Source organism: Vicia villosa, unplaced genomic scaffold (assembly GCF_029867415.1).
Source record: "Vicia villosa cultivar HV-30 ecotype Madison, WI unplaced genomic scaffold, Vvil1.0 ctg.000893F_1_1, whole genome shotgun sequence".
Taxonomy (NCBI): domain Eukaryota; kingdom Viridiplantae; phylum Streptophyta; class Magnoliopsida; order Fabales; family Fabaceae; genus Vicia; species Vicia villosa.
The window spans coordinates 317086-338305 of NW_026705402.1; the positions used below are offsets into that span (position 1 = coordinate 317086).

Sequence of the window (21220 nt, forward strand, 5' to 3'; positions counted from 1 at the left end):
GTCAATTTTTGATCCATTTTATAAATAGTTTTCGTAACTACATATTATAATAGCCAACTATTTACCTATGTTTGCCGCGGATTATGAATTACCACCACATTTTCACTGCAACCCAACATGTGATGACACTTAACTTTGGTTTAAGGGGGGACTGTCACGATTTGTTTAAAAAATTTACATCTATTTTTACTCTAAAGAAATTAACTTTAATAGGTTCTAATATTATATTCATTGGACAAAAAAACTGTACTGACCTTGACAAACTTTTTTTCGGTTGAGCCTTTCCAGTGAGTTTGCCTTGGCATTGAGCACAAATAGGAGCATTTGTTAACATCTATTTCGTATGCAACAATCTTGCAACCTCATTGTTCCTGCTAAACAGGGTCGATACATGAGATTGGAATAACTTCATCAGGTGCAAATCTACTAAACTTACCATTGCTTGTCATCTTTTTGCCTTCCTGCGAATTTGGTATGCCAGACACAGCCTAAATAATGAAAGAGATATTTTAATGGGATGAAACTGAATATAATGGGGTTATATGAACTTATGTTCCATGGCAGAATATTGCTTAAACTTATATATGTATGCTAAAAATAGGACTAGATAGTTTAACATTTTCAGAAAATGCATAGATAGATATTCAGCAAAGAATTTCCTTGAAGTGATGATCTCAATAGTCAATGCCATCTATGAAACAAAACCTAATTGCCACTGTGTTCAATATACAGCAAGAATCATGTATGGGACATCTAAAATGTGTTGAGTTCAGCCTAGCTTCTGTAGTACTTCTACAAAATAATATCTGCTCAACATATTTGTAGAAGTTCTATGCTTATTAATCACTGTGATCAATATACAGCAACAATCATGTATCTAAAAATATTAGAAAAAACCTAATTACCTTCCCTTATTTATCACAGTGCTTCCATTATTTATCATGTGAAGGAGCATGAGACTCAAATATCACAATGATCCCTTATTTATTCTGATTAGGAATAGCCAAAATTTGTTGAATATTGCACACAGTGGCTTCTCTCTATATAATGGCAAACATCGTTTAATTCTTTTAGATAGCACGGATTGGTATCTCTTTATACAAAGTGAGGTTTGTTGAAGCATTTAATGTATGGCACATCTACCTCAATAAGAGCATTAACTAATGTATCAACTGTTTTTATAACTTTTCTAAGTCATATAGATGATGTCTTTTTTCTCTACCATTGAGAATTTAATGCTATATGTTATTTACTTTGAGTGAGGAGCAGTGAATATTTTGTTCAACCAAGGATAGAACAATATTAATGGTTCTGAGTTAAGTATAATATGACTGGTTGATGCACAAGTGTTTTTAAGAATCATTTGCTTTAAGATCGTCATCATTTACCGATTACTAATTGTAATATGATTGCCACTGTTGTAGATAATTTTCTGTTGCGACAAATGGAACATATTCACAATGCATCAGGAAAAAAGGCTAGAGCTAGAAGAATGTTGATTTTGAAAGAAAATCGGTCTAAACATCAAAAATTATCTCCTCAACAAATACTCCGTGGGCAGACTGTGATTAATAATCCTACCTTCCACACTCCGAGACAACCTTTGTCCGACCTTACTCAGGCATTCCAAAATATTATTACAAGAACACCAGTTGATCAACATTCTATTAGTCCAAATGTCAGCGACGCAGGGACAGAACCTAGGCTATCAATACACGGTTTTAAAGATCTGAGAAGCTGCCACATTGGCTCCTTGGTGAAGGATAGAAAAACACTTAGAAGGGGGGGTTTGAATAAGTGTAGTCTAAAAACTTGAACGATAAAAACAATATGCACAGTTATTTTTATCCTGGTTCGTTGTTAACTAAACTACTCCAGTCCACCCCCACGGAGTGATTTACCTCACCTGAGGATTTAATCCACTAATCGCAACAGATTACAATGGTTTTCCACTTAGTCCGCGACTAAGTCTTCCAGAGTATCCTGATCACAACCTGATCACTCCAGGAACAAATGCTTAGACACAAGCTAAGACTTTCTTAGAGTATCCTGACCACCACGTGATCACTCTAATTACAACTGCTTAGACACAAGCTAAGACTTCCTAGAGTATCCTGATCAACACTTGATCACTCTAGTTACTTACAAATTAATGTAATCAAATAAGAGTTTTACAATGCTTCTTAAAAGCTATAATCACAACAGTGATATTTCTCTTAACGTTTAAGCTTAATCTCACTAATATATTACAACAGCAATGTAGTGAGCTTTGATGAAGATGAAGTTTCTGAGCTTTGAGTTTGAACAGCGTTTCAGCAAGTTAATATTCACAGAATTTGGTTCAGAGTTGGTAACCTTGCTTCTCATCAGAACTTCATATTTATAGGCGTTTGAGAAGATGACCGTTGAGCGCATTTAATGCTTTGCGTGTTCCGTACAGCTTTGCATTTAATGTTTCACGCTTTTGTCAACTACCTCGAGCCTTGTTCATGCTGTGTCTACTGACGTTGCCTTTAATAGCTTCCAACGTTCCTTTTGTCAGTCAGCGTAGCCTGCCACCTGTACTTTCTTCTGATCTGATGTTTGTGAATAAAATATTTGAATATCATCAGAGTCAATCAGCTTGGTGCATAGCATCTTCTTGTCTTCTGACCTTGAAGTGCTTCTGAGCGTGATACCATGAGAACTTCAGTGCTTCTGCTTCTGATCTCAAGTTCTTCTGATGCTTCCATAGACCCATGTTCTGATTCTGCCTTGACCATCTTCTGATGTCTTGCCAGACCATGTTCTGATGTTGCATGCTGAACCTTCTGAGACAAAGCTTCTGAGCGCTGATTTGTGCATACTCTTTATATATTTCCTGAAAGGGAAATTGCAATGTATTAGAGTACCACATTATCTCACACAAAATTCATATCCTTGTTATCATCAAAACTAAGAATATTGATCAGAACAAATCTTGTTCTAACACTTGGGAACAAATCTTTACTCAAAGTTTGCATCAACTTCTACACTTAAGGAAAATGATACTTTTGGTCTTCCGAGCATAACTAATCAGCACCCCCTTCCGCTTCATGAAAAGAACGTCGTTCGAGCCGGAAGTTCTTCTAATAGAGCCACGCTATTGTAATTATTTTTCTTTCATACATACTGTTTCAACCATTGTTTATATCTAATATGTCAACTGGCTATAGGTAAATATTTCTAATGTATTGCCCATTTTCTTTGTCAATAGATGTCCACCGGATTCCAAGACAGCTCGGGGACGGCCTAAAAATCAATATGGAGTTCCAAATATGGCGCTTAACTTGTGCAGAAAGTTTCCTATACCAACGAATACGCAAGAAACTGCCATGCAAACTCAGACCTCAAATGCAAACCCACAGCCTAGGTAGAATATTTGATCATGTAATTAAATTACCCTTCAAACCACCTATGTATTTGTAAGTTTGATCTTACTAATCTTTGAGAATTGAATAGGTGTTCAACATTCCATAAATCTGGCAGGGGCAGGCCTAGGAAAAAAACCACTGCTCCTAATCTCCCTATGAATCAGAATACAGATATCAACAACCAAACAATTAACTTGCAACAATATATTCCAACTGAAGTATGCAGATCAAGGTACCAAACATGACATTCTAACCATTGCTTTGACAATTTGTTTCAATGCTAACTCTCTAATATGCGAATTGGAAATTTCACTACCACAGCGAAGTCGTTACACCATATGTCCATGGGCTTCAAGTACCGCAAAATAGGGGCAGTCTTGGTGCGGACGAGCATACGCCGGTCTCAACGCCTACACATGGTCCCAACAATCGAAAGACGCCAACATGTCCAATTTTTACACCTACGGTCAATTTGGATTTTAATAGCGACTCAGACAATGACAGCGACTATGACCCTTTTGCAAGTAAGTTTAATAATTCCATATTAGAGAGCCGTATCTTTGGTGGAAATTCATAACTGTCTCAACAACCCTTTTTGGAAGTAAACCGTATTATTGGTTGAAATTCATAACTGTCTCTACAATGGTAGATGGCCATTATGTTTCAACTATACCCACACATGTGATTATTTTCCTTTACTCAGTTTAAATTTTGTTTATCATAACATTACAGCATATCTATCCGAGGATGAGTTATTATCGGAAGACAAAGATTATGATGCACCTTTCACAATTCATGATAATGCTGCCGGCCATTCTGAAGGTATCAGTTCTTAAACACAGCCAGCATAACACAAAAACAGTTATGCTTAAATATTCCATTTCTTCTAAAATATTGATATATTCCATGCTTTTGTAGAATATTACGATATCGGATCCCCTCTTATTGAATGCCGTTATTGTAAAGCGATGATGTGGTATCAAGAGAGAATGCATAAAAGTTCTCATTCCGCCAACCCAAAGTTTATGATGTGTTGTGGGAACGGGAAAGTTGAACTCCCACTTCTTAGAGAGCCTCCAGAAACCCTTGCAAAACTTTTGTTTGATCACGATAGTTTGGTTAGCCGCAAGTTCCAACAACAGATCCGAGTATACAACATGATGTTTGCATTCACGTCACCGGGGGCAAAGGTTGACAATCGATTTAACAATGGACGTGGGCCTCCAACACTAAGGATACAAGGTCAAACATGTCACCGAATAGGAAGTTTGTTGCCTCCGCAAGGTCAAAAACCTAAGTTTGCTCAGTTATATATTTATGACACCGAAAATGAAGTTGAAAATCGAATGCATGGACTAAGGTTATTTCTTGAAACCCATCCCTGTGAATGTGACATATATATATATATATATATATATATATATATATATATATATATATCTCATTTGTAAACTTTGTTACTGTTTTAATATCTTTTGAATTAATATTCATTTTTTGTCCATATCAAGGAACAAAGAAGATTTTGATCCGGAAGTTGTCAGTCGATTGGCAAGCATGCTGTATAAATTCAATCCTCATGCTAAAAGTTTTCAAATGGCAAAACAATGGTTAAATAATGGGGAAACTCCAAATTTAAAGCTTTGGCTCATTTCCAACCGATCCACCGATGGCAGGGTCTATAATCAACCAACCGTGTCTGAAGTGGCTGCTTTGGTTGTTGGTGATATTGACACGGCAGAAATGAGGGATATCATAATGCAGACAAAGGGAGGAAGACTTCAAAGAATCAACGAGCTGCATGCGACTTACATGGCTTACCAGTATCCTTTGATATTTCCTTATGGTGAGGACGGTTATAGACCTGATGTTGCACATAGAGACTTGCTCGTCAACGAAAACAGCATAAGAAATAGGCTCACAATACGCGAATGGCTTGCCTTCCGCATTCAGACAAGGTTATGTGAAGCTAAGACTTTGTTATCTTCAAGAAGGTTGTTCCAACAATTCCTGGTCGATGGTTACACAATGTTAGAATCCGAGAAACTAGAATGGCTACGTAAAAATCAACCAAAGCTTCGAGTGTCAAAGTACAACTCTTTAGAGAAAGAGGGCGATCAAAGTCAGGCGCCAGGAATAAGCATAGGTAAACGAGTTGTTTTGCCTTCTTCCTTTGTTGGCGGTCGTAGGTTTATGGATCAGTTGTACTATGATGGGATGGCTATATGCAGTAAAGTCGGATTTCCCGATTTGTTTATTACTTTTACATGTAACCCAAATTGGCCGGAGATTCAAAGATTTCTCGGACCTCTACATTTGAAGCCTCAAGATCGCCCGGATGTCATTTCAAGAGTTTTCAAAATCAAATTCGATCAACTCCTTTCAGATTTAACCAAAAAAGGCGTTCTTGGAAAAGTGCTTGCTTGTGAGTTACCTTTACCCATTTACTTAAACATTTGAATACCATTGCTTTCATGTTTTCTAATTTTGTTTTATTTTGCCCGTGCTAGATATGTACACCATTGAGTTCCAAAAGAGAGGATTACCTCATGCCCATATTTTGCTGTTTTTGCATCCTTCAAACAAATATCCAAGGCCCGATGACATTGACAAGATCATTAGTGCGGAAGTCCCCGATCCCAGAAGACACCCTCAGTTATACAATTTGGTAAAATCTCACGTGGTCCATGGTAGGGCTGGACAAATAATCCATTTCGAACCGAATCCGACATGCCCGTTGATTATTTACAGCTTTCGGGCGGGTGATTTTCGGGTATCGGGTGAACCGTTGAAAGGTTGTCAGTTTGAAATGGTTTGTGATGGGCGGTTTCGGATGTAGTAATTCAATCCAACATAATCCAAAACCGACCGATTGTATGGATTTTATTGATTATATATTTATTATTTCTGGAATGGCAAGTAGGTTAATGTTAATAAAAGCAATTTATTTATACGATGTCATTCACTTTTCTCTCTCTAAAAACATCAGCATCTCTCACTTCTCTCTAATCCAAATCAATAGCTCTCAACTTATCCTCCACTCTTTCCATTTTTCTTTCCTTTTCAAATCAATATCTATCTGGTTTTAAGTGTTTCCATGATTCCATCTTCATTGATAACTTAAAGAACTTTTCACAAGTCTACATTTTTCTAGAAGAGTGTTGGTTTGCTTTAGATCTAATAAGGTGAAATACACATGCAAGGAAGGAGTATCCTTAGATCTCTGATCTACCTTTCAAGTCTACACCATAAAACATCAGATCTGTTTCTACCACCATTGTTTTGCTTTTGATTTTTTATCTGTATAAAAGTTAGATTTGTTCATCAGTCTTCTTTCAGTGTTGTTCTTAAGTGAAGAATATTTGTTTTATTGATAGTTAATTATTTTTTAATTAAATTTGTTTTCTGTATTTCTTCTTGAATCATGAAGATATGAAGATGCATGTAATCTGTTTACAAGCTAAGCTATTAATTAAAATCAAATATTTTTTTCTAATGTTTATATATGAAAATATGGGATAAGCTTCTATTTTTTAAAGCTTTTGCTTTAGATCTGAAGCATACACTTGAACCGTTCCAATCCATCCGTATAACCGAAGATCCGTTTAAACCGAAAACCGACTTAACCGATTGCAATGACGGACGAAAATGGTTGGGATGTTCTCACCCGCGGTTGATTTCCGGTTCCTTATTTTTGGTCCGCCACCGACCAAACCGAACCGTTGTCCACCCCTAGTCCATGGTCCTTGTGGTTTGGAAAATCTCAACTCACCTTGCATGAAGGATAACAAGTGCACCAAGTTTTATCCTAAGAAATTTCAGCCTACGACTATAGTGGATCACGAGGGCTATCCGGTTTATAGGAGAAGAAACAACGGACACACAATTGAAAAGAACGGCATCATCTTTCATAGTGGTCATGTGGTTCCTCACAATCCAAGTTTGCTATTAAAATTCGAAGCCCACATCAACATGGAATGGTGCAACCAAAGTACTTCCATCAAATACCTTTTCAAATATATCAACAAAGGTTCGGACCGTATTTCTGCAATCATACAAGGTCAGGACAAAAACAATGTTGACGAGATCAAGCAATATTTGGATTGTCGATACATCTCCCCAAGTGAAGCATGTTGGAGGATCTTTTCTTATTCTATACATGGAAGGAAGCCCGCTGTAGAGAGACTGTTTTTTCATATGGAAGGTGAAAACTCCGTGTACTACAAAGACTACGAGCAAGTTGGTGATGTTTTACTCAAACCAAGTGTAACTGAGTCAATGTTTACATCTTGGTTTGAGGCAAACAAAACTTACGAGGAAGCAAGATTGCTAACTTATGGTGACTTTGTTTCTAAATTTGTTTATCATAAAAGAAGTCGAACTTGGAAGCCAAGGAAAAGAGGATATACCATTGGTCGACTCATTTGGGTTCCTCAAAGTACTGGTGAATTGTTTTATTTAAGAATGATGCTCACTGTCACAAAGGGTCCTTTATGCTATAAAGACATTAAGAAAGTTGATGGAAAACAACTTAAAACTTTTAGGGACGCATGCTTTGCGATGGGATTTCTACAAGATGATCGAGAATTTGTCGAGGCCATCAAAGAGGCACATCTTTGGGGTTCCGATCCATTTTTACGCAAGTTATTTGTGACAATGTTGTTATCTTCTTCCATGAACAGACCGGAACATGTTTGGAGAAAGACTTGGATGTATTTATCAGATGGCATTCTCTATGAGCAACGCTTATTCACAAGAAATCAAGGTATTTGATTTTTACTCTCACTGTCATGTTTGTTTAGATATATTGCACCCTTCATGCATTTAACTATCTTGCTGCATAATACTGTTTTTATTTTACAAATAACATGCATCCAATATATTAGAACCAGAAGATCCAAGTAATTGCATTAACTTAGAGTAAACAGTGGGGAACACCAACATATAATAAATAAAATACCTTGCCTATTTAAACATATAAATGTCATTATGATTTTAGTATTTACAACCTATGTACTACATGCTGATAACGATAGAGAGAGTATAAATCACCATGTACACGGGTTTTTTTATTTTTATGACAAGCTACCTTACTGGTAGGTTACAATATATGCTGGTGTTCAATGGAATTTGTAATGTACAAACTATGACTCAGACCGTGTTTTCTATTTTTTCATATTATCATATGCGAAAATATATCACTGCCAGGTTGCATTGGCAATTTAAGAAACATGGAAAGTAGACTATAGAAACAGTGGCTCATTACGTTTGTACACCTCTTCATTTCCAAAACTGATACCTTGCCTATCATCCATAAGTAACTATCAGGATTACAATTGTCTGAGTAATATATAGTTCTCATTTCTAAAATGCATAACATTCTATTATTACCAATTATGTCGTAGGTCTGACAATGAGCGATGCCGAGCTCAAAGAAAGGACACTTATGGCCATTGAGACACTTTTACAAAATAATAATCGAACTCTGAAAGACTTCAAGACAATGCCATATCCAAAAGATTTTGTCGTCTCCTTTACTGGAAATAGGCTACTTTACGATGAACTTCAATATGAAGTTGTTGCTCAAAAACAAATTTTTGATACTTTGTATGCTTCTCTTACAAGTAAGTAGACTCTATTGAATAAACATTTGAAAATACATCAATTTTATGTTTTTATTAACACTCTGTTTTGAAATCACTATTATACATAGATGAGCAACGAAGCATTTTTGAGGAAATCATGGATGCTGTAGAAAAGCAACAAGGTGGGGTGTTTTTTTTATATGGCTATGGTGGGACTGGTAAGACCTTTATGTGGAACACTTTATCAGCAACACTTAGGTCCAAAAAGAAAATTGTTTTGCCGGTTGCTTCGAGTGGAATTGCAAGTTTGTTGTTACCAGGAGGAAGAACAGCTCATTCTAGATTTAAGATTCCCGTTCCTACTTTAGAGACTTCTATTTGCAACATTGAAAAAAAAGATGATATTGCTGAGCTTCTTAAGTTTACAGATTTAATCATCTGGGATGAGGCTCCTATGGCTAACAAGTTTTGCTTCGAATCTTTGGATAAATCCTTAAAAGATATCATGAGTGGCCCCACACATGCATCTAAATAAATATTTGGAGGCAAGGTTGTTGTTTTTGGTGGTGACTTCAGACAAATTCTCCCTGTTATACCAAGAGGTACTAGATCTGATATTATCCATGCAACAATTAATGCTTCTTATATTTGGGATCATTGTAAAGTATTGAGACTTACAAAGAACATGAGATTGCAAAGTGGTCCACCTACTACTACAGCTGATGAGATTAGGAGCTTTTCTGAGTGGATTTTAAATATTGGAGATGGGACCATGTGTGAACCTAATGATGGTTATGCTGATATCTGTATTCCAGATGAGTTCATAATTTCAAACTTTTCAGATCCGATTCAGGCCATTGTTGAAGATACCTACCCCGATCTCATTCATAATTATCTTGATTCCAATTATCTTCAAAGTCGTGCGATATTAGCTTCAACAATCGAAGTAGTTGATGATATCAACCAATATATCACTAACCTTCTTCCAGGTATTCATATGCCACTGAGTTCATTTCCTAAATGTTAATCATAAAGATCTTTTATACTATGATATAACCTTTTTTCTCTTAACATTATTAACTAATTCTTGGTATTTTTCATGATGTAGGTGAAGAGAGAGAATACTTTAGTAGTGATTCCATTGATAGATCAGATGTAACTAACTTTGATGCATATGAGCATGTGACACCCGAGTTTTTGAACGCTCTTAAAACCTCAGGATTGCCTAACCATTCAATCAGGTTGAAAGTCGGGGCCACTATTATGTTAATGCGCAACCTAGATCAGTCAGAGGGCTTGTGCAACGGCACACGACTAACTGTAACCAGACTTGCTGCCCATGTCATTGAAGCCAAGATCATTTCTGGAAAAAATATTGGTAACATCTTTTATATTCCTAGAATGTCTTTATCCCCCTCACAGTCTCCATGGCCATTTAAATTGGTGAGACGCCAATTTCCAATTATTGTTTCCTTTGCCATGACTATTAACAAGTCACAGGGCCAGTCACTTGACAATGTGAGATTGTATGTGCCAAAGGAAGTTTTTAGTCATGGGCAATTGTATGTCGCTATCTCAAGAGTCAAATCCAAAAAGGGATTAAGGATTCTTATTCATGACAAAGAGAAACAACCTATGCTCTCTACCACCAATGTTGTTTTCAAGGAAGTGTTCCATAACATTTAAAAGGTGCGAGGTTTAATATTATTTCGTACCAAACATGTATCAAGTTGGTTAACACTATGAATTATTATTCATTTGCAATTTAACTGAAATTGTGTTTTTTTCATATCTTTCAGGTTATATTCATTCACTTCATTTTGGAATGTCATGTTGTAGCTCAACTTATTTTTTATAAGCTTTTGTAACGCATTTTGTATTTCTCTACTTATTCATAGCAGCATATTGTTTGGTCAGTACTAAGCTTATAACATTTGGAATTTTACTAGAGCCAAAACAATTCAGACGGAGGCTAATACTTCTTCATTATCATGACATTAACAATACTATCAATATATTTTTTGGCTGATTATATCTTTTCATTATAGTCATATTCCATGTGTTAATTTCATCCGGGACAACACAACATCACTAAAAAATAACCCGTGCGGCAGCACGGGTCTGTTACTATTTTTTTCAAATCATATCTTACACACTAAAATATAGGACATTATTAATAATGACAGTTATAGTTAATTATTAATTAATTATATTATTAAATTATCAAATAATAATTTAAAGATATGACACATATGCACAATGATTTTAGTTTTAAGAATTTTTCAAATGATAACTTACATACAAAATTAAGACTACTAATAATAACAATTTAATTATTTAATGAAAACAATTTTACTAAATTAATATTTAACTAATTAAATTCTTAAATTAACAAATAATAAATATGACAAGTATGCCCACTAACGTAACGTTCCTCTTAAAAATTTCAAATCATAACTTACCCACTTAAAAAACACTATTACTAATAACGATTTTAATTAGTTAATTAGTAAAAATAAAACTATGGCCTTCTTTCCTTCCTATTAAGTCTATTTTATTAATCAATTAGTAATTAAAAATCAATTATGAATAGTGGGTTAGTTTCTTCTAATATTTATTGATTTTATTTACTACTATTTCTTTTACTATCATTAAATCGTTTCTCAATCTTTACAACTACTACTCTTTAGAGAGAGAAACACAGGGTTCTTGAAAAGAGCAAGATCGAGAGAGTTCAAAAACCAAATTCCCGAAATTTAGAAAAAAAAAAACAAAAATTCGTCACTGTTAGAGGTGGATCGGAGGCCCAGACAGTCGGAGGAAGGCGGATCTGGTTAGTTACCATGGAAGGAGTTGGGGCCCGACTGGGGCGGTCCTCGACCCGTTACGGACCGGCAACGGTTTTCACCGGACCGGTGAGAAAGTGGAAGAAGAAATGGGTTCACGTTTCACCTTCTTCCGCTTCTTCTAATTCCAATAACAACGCCAATCACAATCACGGTTCTTCTAATAACGGTAATAACAACGGTTCTCATCTTCTTCTTTATAAGTGGACGCCTATTACTCAGAGCCAGAACACCAACAATAACGGCAGTCATGGGAACGTTAAGGACGCGCAGATTGAACCGGTGGAAGAGCCTCCCCGGAGGAAATTTAAATATGTTCCGGTAATTTCTTTACGATGCAATTCTTTTGTTTTCTTTATTGGTTTAGGGTTTTATTGGATGAAGATGAATTGATAGGCTTTTGTGGATGCTGATTTTTTTTTTTTTTGCGTTTCTGTTATTTGTTGCACTTCTGAAATAATAGCGCGTCTTTGTCGGATACCGAAGCGATACTACACCTGTGATTAAGTTCAATGGTGTCATGTTGGTGTCCGTGCTAGCAATCTTAATTTTGTTTTGATAATTTTTATATTTGAGTGTTGGTAAGATAGCAAAATCCCTTTTTGGCGGCTTTCTGAATCGCACAAGTATAGGAACCAATTAATTATCTGCTTAACTTTTCAATATTGCCTAGGCTATAACTTATAAGTTGGTTTACAGTTTAGCGCGAAACTTGAATCAGGAACGCGATTTATGACTTTTTGTTTAAGAAATGAAATTCACTTTACCGTGAATGTCCCGAGATGGAAATGGAGGTACGGATGCCTTGTGGGAAACATGAAATTCACTTTACCGTGAATGTCCCGAGATGGAAATGGAGATACGGATGCCTTGTGGGAAACGTGAAATTCACTTTACCGTGATTGTCCCGAGATGGAAATGGAGATATGGATGCCTTGTGGGAAACGTGAAATTCACTTTACCGTGAATGTCCCGAGATGGAAATGGAGATACGGATGCCTTGTGGGAAACATGAAATTCTCTTTACCGTGATTGTCCCGAGATGGAAATGGAGATATGGATGCCTTGTGGGAAACGTGAAATTCACTTTACCGTGAATGTCCCGAGATGGAAATGGAGATATGGATGCCTTATGGGAAACGTGAAATTCACTTTACCGTGTGATTGTCCCGAGATGGAAATGGAAGTATGGATGCCTTGTGGGAAATGTGAACTTCACTTTACCGTGAATGTCCCGAGATGGAAATGGAGATATGGATGCCTTGTGGGAAACGTGAAATTCACTTTACTGCGATTGTCCCGAGATGGAAATGGAGATATGGATGCCTTGTGGGAAACGTGAAATTCACTTTACCGTGAATGTCCCGAGATGGAAATGGAAATATGGATGTCTTAAGGGAAACGTGAAATTCACTTTACCGTGTGATTGTCCCGAGATGGAAATGGAGATATGGATGCCTTGTAGGAAACGTGAAATTCACTTTACCGTGAATGTCCCGAGATGGAAATGGAGATATGGATGCCTTGTGGGAAACGTGAAATTCACTTTAACGTTAATGTCCCGAGATGGAAATAGAGATATGGATGCCTTGTGGGAAATGCGTTGATTGCTGTGGCGACGAAATAAAGTTAACCGATGACGTTTTGTTTAAGAAATGAAATTCACTTTACCGTGAATGTCCCGAGATGGAAATGGAGTAATGGAAGCCTTGTGGAAAATGTGTTGAGTTGCTGTGGGGACGAATAAAGTTAACCGACGAGAACTCCTATAAAAGCGGTGGTAGTTTTTTTGTTCGAGGATAGAATTTGGAAAGTGATTTATGATAAATAAAAGTTTTTGTCTTGTATGATATTATGAATAAAAGAAAAACTCTATTGCTGAAAGTGGCCTGATTCAGATATTGGAATAAGAATTCTATGAAAAAGTAAGTCCGAATGAGAATCAAAGAGTGTTAGAGAGAGAAATGGTTTATTTCGGTGAAAATGAAAAGGAAAGATGTCATTACATAGTGGTCTGTGGCCCTAGACAGAGTCTAGTGGTAAAGGGGGATCTAGTTAGCAAAGATACAGATATTTGCCAAAGTATTATTCAATAATTTTTTAGTCTTTATTCATGTCAAAATACTGATCTCTCCATTGTGTCGGTATATTCCATAGGGTTATTTCTTAATACATCTCTGGGATGAATTGCTGATCACATTTTCAGAATATTGTATACTATCATTTCATCTCCTAAGAAATTCTTTAGGATTATTGATTGATCATCTCAGATAAGCTTTTCTTGTCTGTTCTATTATTATATTAGGCAGTATTATGTTGTTGTGATAAGACAAACATAATTGTTCATTCAACTGTAAACCCTCAATTTAGTTCTTAAAAGATTTTTGAGAAAATGTTCTTAAAAGATTAGCAAGATCAATCTTCTTATGACATGAAATTCGGTTTACCGTGAATGTCCCGAGATGGAAATGGAGATATGGATGCCTTGTGGGAAATGTGTTGAGTGCTGTGGGGACGAAATAAAGTTAACCGATGACTTTTTGTTTAAGAAATGAAATTCACTTTAACCTGAATGTCCCGAGATGGAAATGGAGTAATGGATGCCTTGTGGGAAATGTGTTGAGTGCTGTGGCGACGAAATAAAGTTAACCGATGGCTTTTTGTTTAAGAAATGAAATTCACTTTACCGAGAATGTCCTGAGATGGAAATAGAGATATGGATGCCTTGTGGGAAATGCGTTGAGTGCTGTGGCGACGAAATAAAGTTAACCGATGACTTTTTGTTTGAGAAATGAAATTCAGTTTACCGTAAATGTCCCGAGATGGAAATGGAGAATGCCTTGTGGGAAATGTGTTGAGTGCTGTGGCGAAGAAATAAAGTTAACCGATGACTTTTTGTTTGAGAAATGAAATTCACTTTACCGTGAATGTCCCGAGATGGAAATGGAGATATGGATGCCTTTTGGGAAATGTGTTGAGTGCCGTGGGGACGAAATAAAGTTAACAGATGACTTTTTGTTTAAGAAATGAAATTCACTTAACGTGAATGTCCCGAGGTGGAAGTGGAGATATGGATGCCTTGTGGGAAATCTGTTGAGTGCTGTGGGGACGGAATAAAGTTAACGATGACTTTTTGTCTAAGAAATGAAATTCACTTTACCGTGAATGTCCCGAGATGGAATTGGAGATATGGATGCCTTGTGGGAAATGTGTTGTGTGCTGTGGGGACAAAATAAAGTAAACCGATGAGAACTCCTATAAAAGCGGTGTTAGTTTTTTTGTTCGAGGATAGGATTTGGAAAGTAATTTATGATAAATGAATGTTTGTGTCTTGTATAATATGATGAATAAAAGAACAACTCTATTGCTGAAAGTGGCATGATTCAGATATTGGAATAAGAATTCTATGAAAAAGTAGGTCAGATTTAGAATCAAAGAGTGTTGGAGGGAGACATGATTTATTTCGGTGAAAATGAAAAGGAAATATGTCATTACATAGTGGTCTGTGGCCCTAGACAGAGTCCAGTGGTAAAGGGGGATCTAGTCAGCAAAGATACTGATATTTGCCAAAGTATTATTCAATAATTTTTTAGTCTTTATTCATGTCAAAATACTGATCTCTCCATTGTGTCGGTATATTCCATAGGGTTATTTCTTAATACATCTTTGGGATGAATTGCTGATCACATTTTCAGAATATTGTATACTATCATTTCATCTCCTAAGAAATTCTTTAGGATTATTGTTTGATCATCTCGGATAAGCTTTTCTTGTCTGTTCTATTATTATATTAGGCAGTATTATGTTGTTGTGATAAGACAAACATAATTGTTCATTCAACTGTAAACCCTCAATTTAGTTCTTAAAAGATTAGCATGATCAATCTTCTTATGACATGAAATTCAGTTTACCGTGAGTGTCCCGAGATGGAAATGGAGGTATGGATGCCTTGTGGGAAATGTGTTGAGTGCTGTGGGGACGAAATAAAGTTAACCGATGACTTTTTGTTTAAGAAATGAAATTCACTTTAACGTGAGTGTCCCGAGATGGAAATGGGGTAATGGATGCCTTGTGGGAAATGTGTTGAGTGCTGCGGCAACGAAATAAAGTTAACCGATGACTTTTTGTTTAAGAAATGAAATTCACTTTACCATGCATGTCCCGAGATGGAAATGGAGATATGGATGCCTTGTGGGAAATGCGTTGAGTGCTGTGGCGACGAAATAAAGTTATCCAATGACTTTTTGTTTGAGAAATGAAATTCAGTTTACCGTGAATGTCCCGAGATGGAAATGGAGATATGGATGCCTTGTGGCAAATGTCTTGAGTGCTGTGGCGATGAAATAAAGTTAACCAATGACTTTTGTTTGAGAAATGAAATTCACTTTACCGTGAATGTCCCGAGATGGAAATGGAGATATGGATGCCTTGTGGGAAATGTGTTGAGTGCTGTGGGGACGAAATAAAGTTAACCGATGACTTTTTGTTTAAGAAATGAAATTCACTTTACCGTGAATGTCCCGAGATGGGAGTGGAGATATGGATGCCTTGCGGGAAATCTGTTGAGTGCTGTGGGGACGAAATAAAGATAACGATGACTTTTTGTCTAAGAAATGAAATTCACTTTACCGTGAATGTCCCGAGATGGAAATGGAGATATGGATGCCTTGTGGGAAATGTGTTGTGTGCTGTGGGAACGAAATAAAGTAAACCGATGAGGACTCCTAAAAAAGCGGTGGTAGTTTTTTTGTTCGAGGATAGGATTTGGAAAGTGATTTATGATAAATGAATGTTTGTGTCTTGTATGATATGATGAATAAAAGAACAACTCTATTGCTGAAAGTGGCATGATTCAGATATTGGAATAAGAATTCTATGAAAAAGTATGTCAGATTTAGAATCAAAGAGTGTTGGAGGGAGACATGGTTTATTTCGGTGAAAATGAAAAGGAAAGATGTCATTACATAGTGGTCTGTGGCCCTAGACAGAGTCTAGTGGTAAAGGGGGATCTAGTCAGCAAAGATACTGATATTTGCCAAAGTATTATTCAATAATTTTTTAGTCTTTATGATCTCTCCATTGTGTCGGTATATTCCATAGGATTATTTCTTAATACATCTCTGGGATGGATTGCTGATTACATTTTCAGAATATTGTATATTATCATTTCATTTACTAAGAATTATTTTAGGATTATTGATTGATTATCTCAGATAAGCTTTTCTTGTGTGTTCTATTATATGTTAGGCAGTATTATGTTATTGTGATAGACAATAATTGTTCATTCATTCACCTGGAAACCCTCATTTAGTTCTTAAAAGATTAGCAAGATCAAGTTAGTCTTCTAATGACATGAATGACATTGCATTGCTGATAGATTAAAAGTTGAGCTGTTAACACAATGACACTGTCAATTGATTTTGTTTTCTAAACAACACTCGGTTGATGAGCATATACCTAGACCTAACTCTTGGAATTGTTCTGTGTAGTACAGCTGCGGATTTTTACTTTTTTAGATAGTGCTCGTCATATGCATATACTGAACATAATAGAATATTTTGTTTTGTTCTCTTTGATCCACACTTCACATCAATCCTTTTAGTGGAATTAAAACGTACCACTTTTAAACTTCATTTGTCGTTCTATTTTATAGTATAAAACTTAAAAAATAGATGTTCCAGCCATGTATACCACTTATCAAATGCTACTTTAGCGTTCCCTTCGGTAAATCACACTTATGTTGGAAATGGCTTGTGCAACCTTGAATAGTGTTTATTTCCCCACAGTTGGCCATCAAGTGGAATCAGTGTTGTTGATGGTAGATGGCGGAGCCAAAATCCCGGCATACCGGCCACTTTGCGGCACCGTTATAGCAGATTATGGCAGAAAAGCCTGCAATATCTGGCCGATATTTACCTTTGCGGTGAGACTACAAAATGCCATGTATATCCACCATAGCGGCCATGGCGCCGCTATTTGCTATTTGATAACACTGGGTGGAATCTACTGCTTAGAGCTATAATCATACATGGTTGTCAATTTCTGTATCATATTACTTTGCAGTAGTAGGTATCGAAGTTAAGTTAACTCAAAAAATTGCTTTTGTAATAGACTTGGATAGACGGGCACAGTCTTCAGTATGAGTACAAATTGTACAATACAATGGCAGTGGCAGTGTTTTTTTAAAAACACTAAGATAAGAACAACAGTTGAATGATATGTGGCTGCGGTATAACCTAGTTATGCACTTGACTCCATAGATGCATTTAGCATCTCAATGTGAACTCATCTATAAACAAGGGAACTTTGTTGTGTCGAGTCTCAACCTTGCAGCTTTTGGATTGGTAGGGTTTTATGGATGCCGATTGTTTTTTGTGTTTCTATTAATTGTTGCATTTTTGAAAAAAGGTCTTGTCTGTGTCGGATATCGAAGCGACATTAAGTTCAATGGTGTTGTGTCTGGTGTCCGTGCTAGCCATCTTAGTTTTGTTTTGATAATTTTTATATTTGAGTATTTGGTAAGATGCCAAAATGCCTTATTGGCGGCTTTCTGAATCGCACAAGTATAGGAACCATTGTGGGAAAGGTGTTGAGTGCCGTGGGGACGAAATAAAAGTGACTACTGAGAATTCCTATAAAAACGGCGGTAGTTTTTTGTTCGAGGATAGGATTTGGAAATAATTTATGGTAAACGAAATTTTGCACCTTGTATGATGCATAAAATTACAAATCTATTGCTGAAAGTGGCATGATTCAGATATTGGAATAAGAAAATTACAAATCTATTGCTGAAAGTGGCATGATTCAGATATTGGAATAAGAATTCTATGAAAAAGTAGGTCAGAATGAGAATCAAAGAGTGTTGGAGGGAGACATGATTATTTTGGTGAAAATGAAAAGGAAAGATGTCATTACATAGTGGTCTGTGGCCCTAGACAGAGTCTAATGGTAAAGGAGGATCTAGTCAGCAAAGATACTGATATTTGCCAAATTATTATTCAATAATTTTTTAGTCTTTATTCATGTCAAAATACTGATTTCTCCATTGTGTCGGTATATTCCATATGGATATTTCTTAATACATCTCTGGGATGGATTGCTGATTACATTTTTTGAATGCTACCTTAGCGTTCCCTTGGGTAAATCACACTTGTGTTGGAAATGGCTTGTGCAACCTTCAATGGTGTTTATTTCCCCATATTGTTGGCCATCAAGTGGAATCAGTATTGTCGATGGCAGATGGCTGAGCCAAAGTCCCAGCATACCGGCCACTTTGCGGGGTTGTTATAGCGGATAATGGTGGAAAAACCTGCAATATGACTGATTTTACCATTGTGGTGAGCCTGCAAACAGCCATGTATATCCACCAAAGAGGCCATGGCGCCTCTATTTGCTATTTGATAACACTGGGTGGAGTCTACTACTTAGAGCTATAATCATCCATGGTTGTCAATTTCTGTATCATATTACTTTGCAATAGTAGGTATCAAAGTTGAAGTAACTCAAAAAGTTGCTTTTGTAGTAGACTTGGATAGACACGCAGAGTCCCCAGTATGAGTACAAATTGTACAATACAATGTCAGTAGCAGTGTTTTTTTTTAAAACCCTAAGATAAGAGCAACAGTTGAATGATATGTGGCTGTGGTAGTAACCTAGTTATAGCATGACTCCATAGATGCATTTAGCATCTCAATGTGACCTCATCTATAAACAAGGGGAACGTTGTTGTATCGAGTCTCAACCTTGCAGCTTTTGCAAGTCTGCAATGAATCAATGCGCAAACAAGGTGAGTGATCCTAAATCTGATGAGCTGATTCCAGCTTTGACGAGGAGACCCAGTCCCACCCAGCGTTATCAAGCAGCGGCGTGATGGCCGCTATGGCAGATATACATGGCGATTTTCGGGCTCTCCACAATGGTATATAACATCCGATATTGTGGGTTTTTCCGTCATAATCCGCTAAAACGGCGCTGCAAAGCGGCCGGTACGGCGGGATTTTGGCTCTCCGCCATCGACAATACGTCCCACCATCATCCACTTTTCTGGAATTTTCTTTCCCATGCTTTAGTCCAGCCTGGAACTTGAAGTCATTTTTGTTACACTTTCACATTTCTGCCATAATAAATCATCTCAGTATTCCTTGTTTTGATGCCAATTATCTCGATGAATGATAAATTCAAATGTGATGTTAACTGTCATGGGGATTGGGAAGGCAATGTGGTAATATTCTGGACTGTCTGATGATGATGCAGGTTGCTGTACTAGAGGAGCAGAAAAATGAGGCCACCGAAATTGACGAGGTTGCTGAAAAGGTAGAAGATGAATCTAATCCAATAGAGGCCGATTCAAGTGCAGCAGAACCAACTAGCAAGAATGAGATTTTGGATGAAAAACCTGATATAAATGACGTCCCAATGGAAGAAAGCGAGGTAATCCCTTGCTAATATCTTCATTTCATGTTTATCTGCATACCATTGTAATTTTCTTGAATTTAATAACTGCAGTTCACATTCTATACAAATGCGCACATAGATAGATAGAAGGGAGATGTTTTTGCAGTTGTAGTTAGGACATGTGTTAATGAGTTGGATAAAAAATGATATGGGATAGAATATTATGGCATTGTCTGATGACTTGGGGATCACTAGATAAGACCTTAGTTTCTCTTTTACCTCTTTGTTCTTGTTTCAACTTGATAAAAATATAAAAGAAAAACGAAATGGGCAAGTTTTAGAGTTCAAATAAGCATTGCATTACCCAATTTGAAAATTTGTAGTTTGGAATTATTATCATGTAAATAGTAACTACATGTCTCAACTTTGTCGTGTGTGTTACCAACTCAATTGAAGTCCACAGCAATAACTAGCAAGCTATTTGTTATAATTTTTTTTTACTAACTTTATCATGTATAATGACGACTTTATATTTCAGCCTCAAGATAAAAATCAGGTAGTTCGTCAAGATCTCAATGAGAGTTTGGATTTGAGTTTGGGTCTGACATCACATGATGAGGAGAATGATTCTGATTCAAAAACTAATCAAACTACAGAAGGCCAGTAACGCAAAGTGAGCTCAAGTGGCACTGAGACATGCGCAGGGTTGCCTCGTCATTCTAAGTGATTCAGACTATATATTGGCCTAATGGAAGTGAGTTTTCACCCTGGCTAGATGGTTCACTCCCTGGCTGGTTTAGGTTGGATTATTGTGGTGGCATATGACAGTTGTATGTTATTATTATGCAGTGTCCTTGCTGGTGTAATCAGAATATGTAATGCAAGAACATATATACATTTTCCCAATCATTGGACATAATTTTTTTCCTAGGCAGCATATTCTGGACTAATGAGATTCTATTTTTTTCCTAGGCAGAATATTCTGGACTAATTTTTTCCTTGCTGG

The 21220-nt window shown here is 36.6% G+C and overlaps 3 protein-coding genes across 3 annotated transcripts; all 3 read left to right on the forward strand.

Annotated features, from left to right (window-relative positions):
- The first annotated feature begins 1444 nt into the window (after positions 1-1444).
- LOC131632013 (uncharacterized) lies at positions 1445-5849 on the forward strand. Its single transcript, XM_058902777.1, has 8 exons — positions 1445-1756; positions 2996-3126; positions 3236-3391; positions 3481-3624; positions 3714-3916; positions 4125-4214; positions 4311-4752; positions 4901-5849. The coding sequence occupies exons 1-8, from the start codon at positions 1445-1447 to the stop codon at positions 5847-5849; spliced, it is 2427 nt and encodes an 808-aa protein (XP_058758760.1).
- Positions 5850-7037: 1188 nt separating this feature from the next.
- Positions 7038-10660, forward strand: LOC131632015 (uncharacterized). Its single transcript, XM_058902779.1, has 5 exons — positions 7038-8154; positions 8795-9013; positions 9103-9439; positions 9551-9963; positions 10083-10660. Exons 1-5 carry the CDS (start codon positions 7038-7040, stop codon positions 10658-10660), a joined length of 2664 nt encoding a protein of 887 aa, XP_058758762.1.
- A 959-nt stretch (positions 10661-11619) lies between these two features.
- On the forward strand, positions 11620-21185 carry LOC131632000 (uncharacterized). Its single transcript, XM_058902764.1, has 3 exons — positions 11620-12141; positions 20074-20250; positions 20753-21185. Exons 1-3 carry the CDS (start codon positions 11818-11820, stop codon positions 20879-20881), a joined length of 630 nt encoding a protein of 209 aa, XP_058758747.1. The 5' UTR covers positions 11620-11817; the 3' UTR covers positions 20882-21185.
- The last annotated feature ends 35 nt before the right edge of the window (positions 21186-21220 follow it).

Coding starts and splice junctions, on each gene's coding strand:
- LOC131632015 (XM_058902779.1), top strand. CDS start 7,038: ATGGTTGGGATGTTCTCACCCGCGGTTGATTTCCGGTTCCTTATTTTT. Junction 9,014..9,102: donor TTTGTATGCTTCTCTTACAA/GTAAGTAGACTC, acceptor TATTATACATAG/ATGAGCAACGAAGCATTTTT. Junction 9,440..9,550: donor GAGGCTCCTATGGCTAACAA/GTTTTGCTTCGA, acceptor TGGTGACTTCAG/ACAAATTCTCCCTGTTATAC.
- LOC131632013 (XM_058902777.1), top strand. CDS start 1,445: ATGGAACATATTCACAATGCATCAGGAAAAAAGGCTAGAGCTAGAAGA. Junction 3,917..4,124: donor CGACTATGACCCTTTTGCAA/GTAAGTTTAATA, acceptor ATAACATTACAG/CATATCTATCCGAGGATGAG. Junction 4,753..4,900: donor AATCGAATGCATGGACTAAG/GTTATTTCTTGA, acceptor GTCCATATCAAG/GAACAAAGAAGATTTTGATC.
- LOC131632000 (XM_058902764.1), top strand. CDS start 11,818: ATGGAAGGAGTTGGGGCCCGACTGGGGCGGTCCTCGACCCGTTACGGA. Junction 12,142..20,073: donor GGAAATTTAAATATGTTCCG/GTAATTTCTTTA, acceptor ATGATGATGCAG/GTTGCTGTACTAGAGGAGCA. Junction 20,251..20,752: donor TCCCAATGGAAGAAAGCGAG/GTAATCCCTTGC, acceptor TTTATATTTCAG/CCTCAAGATAAAAATCAGGT.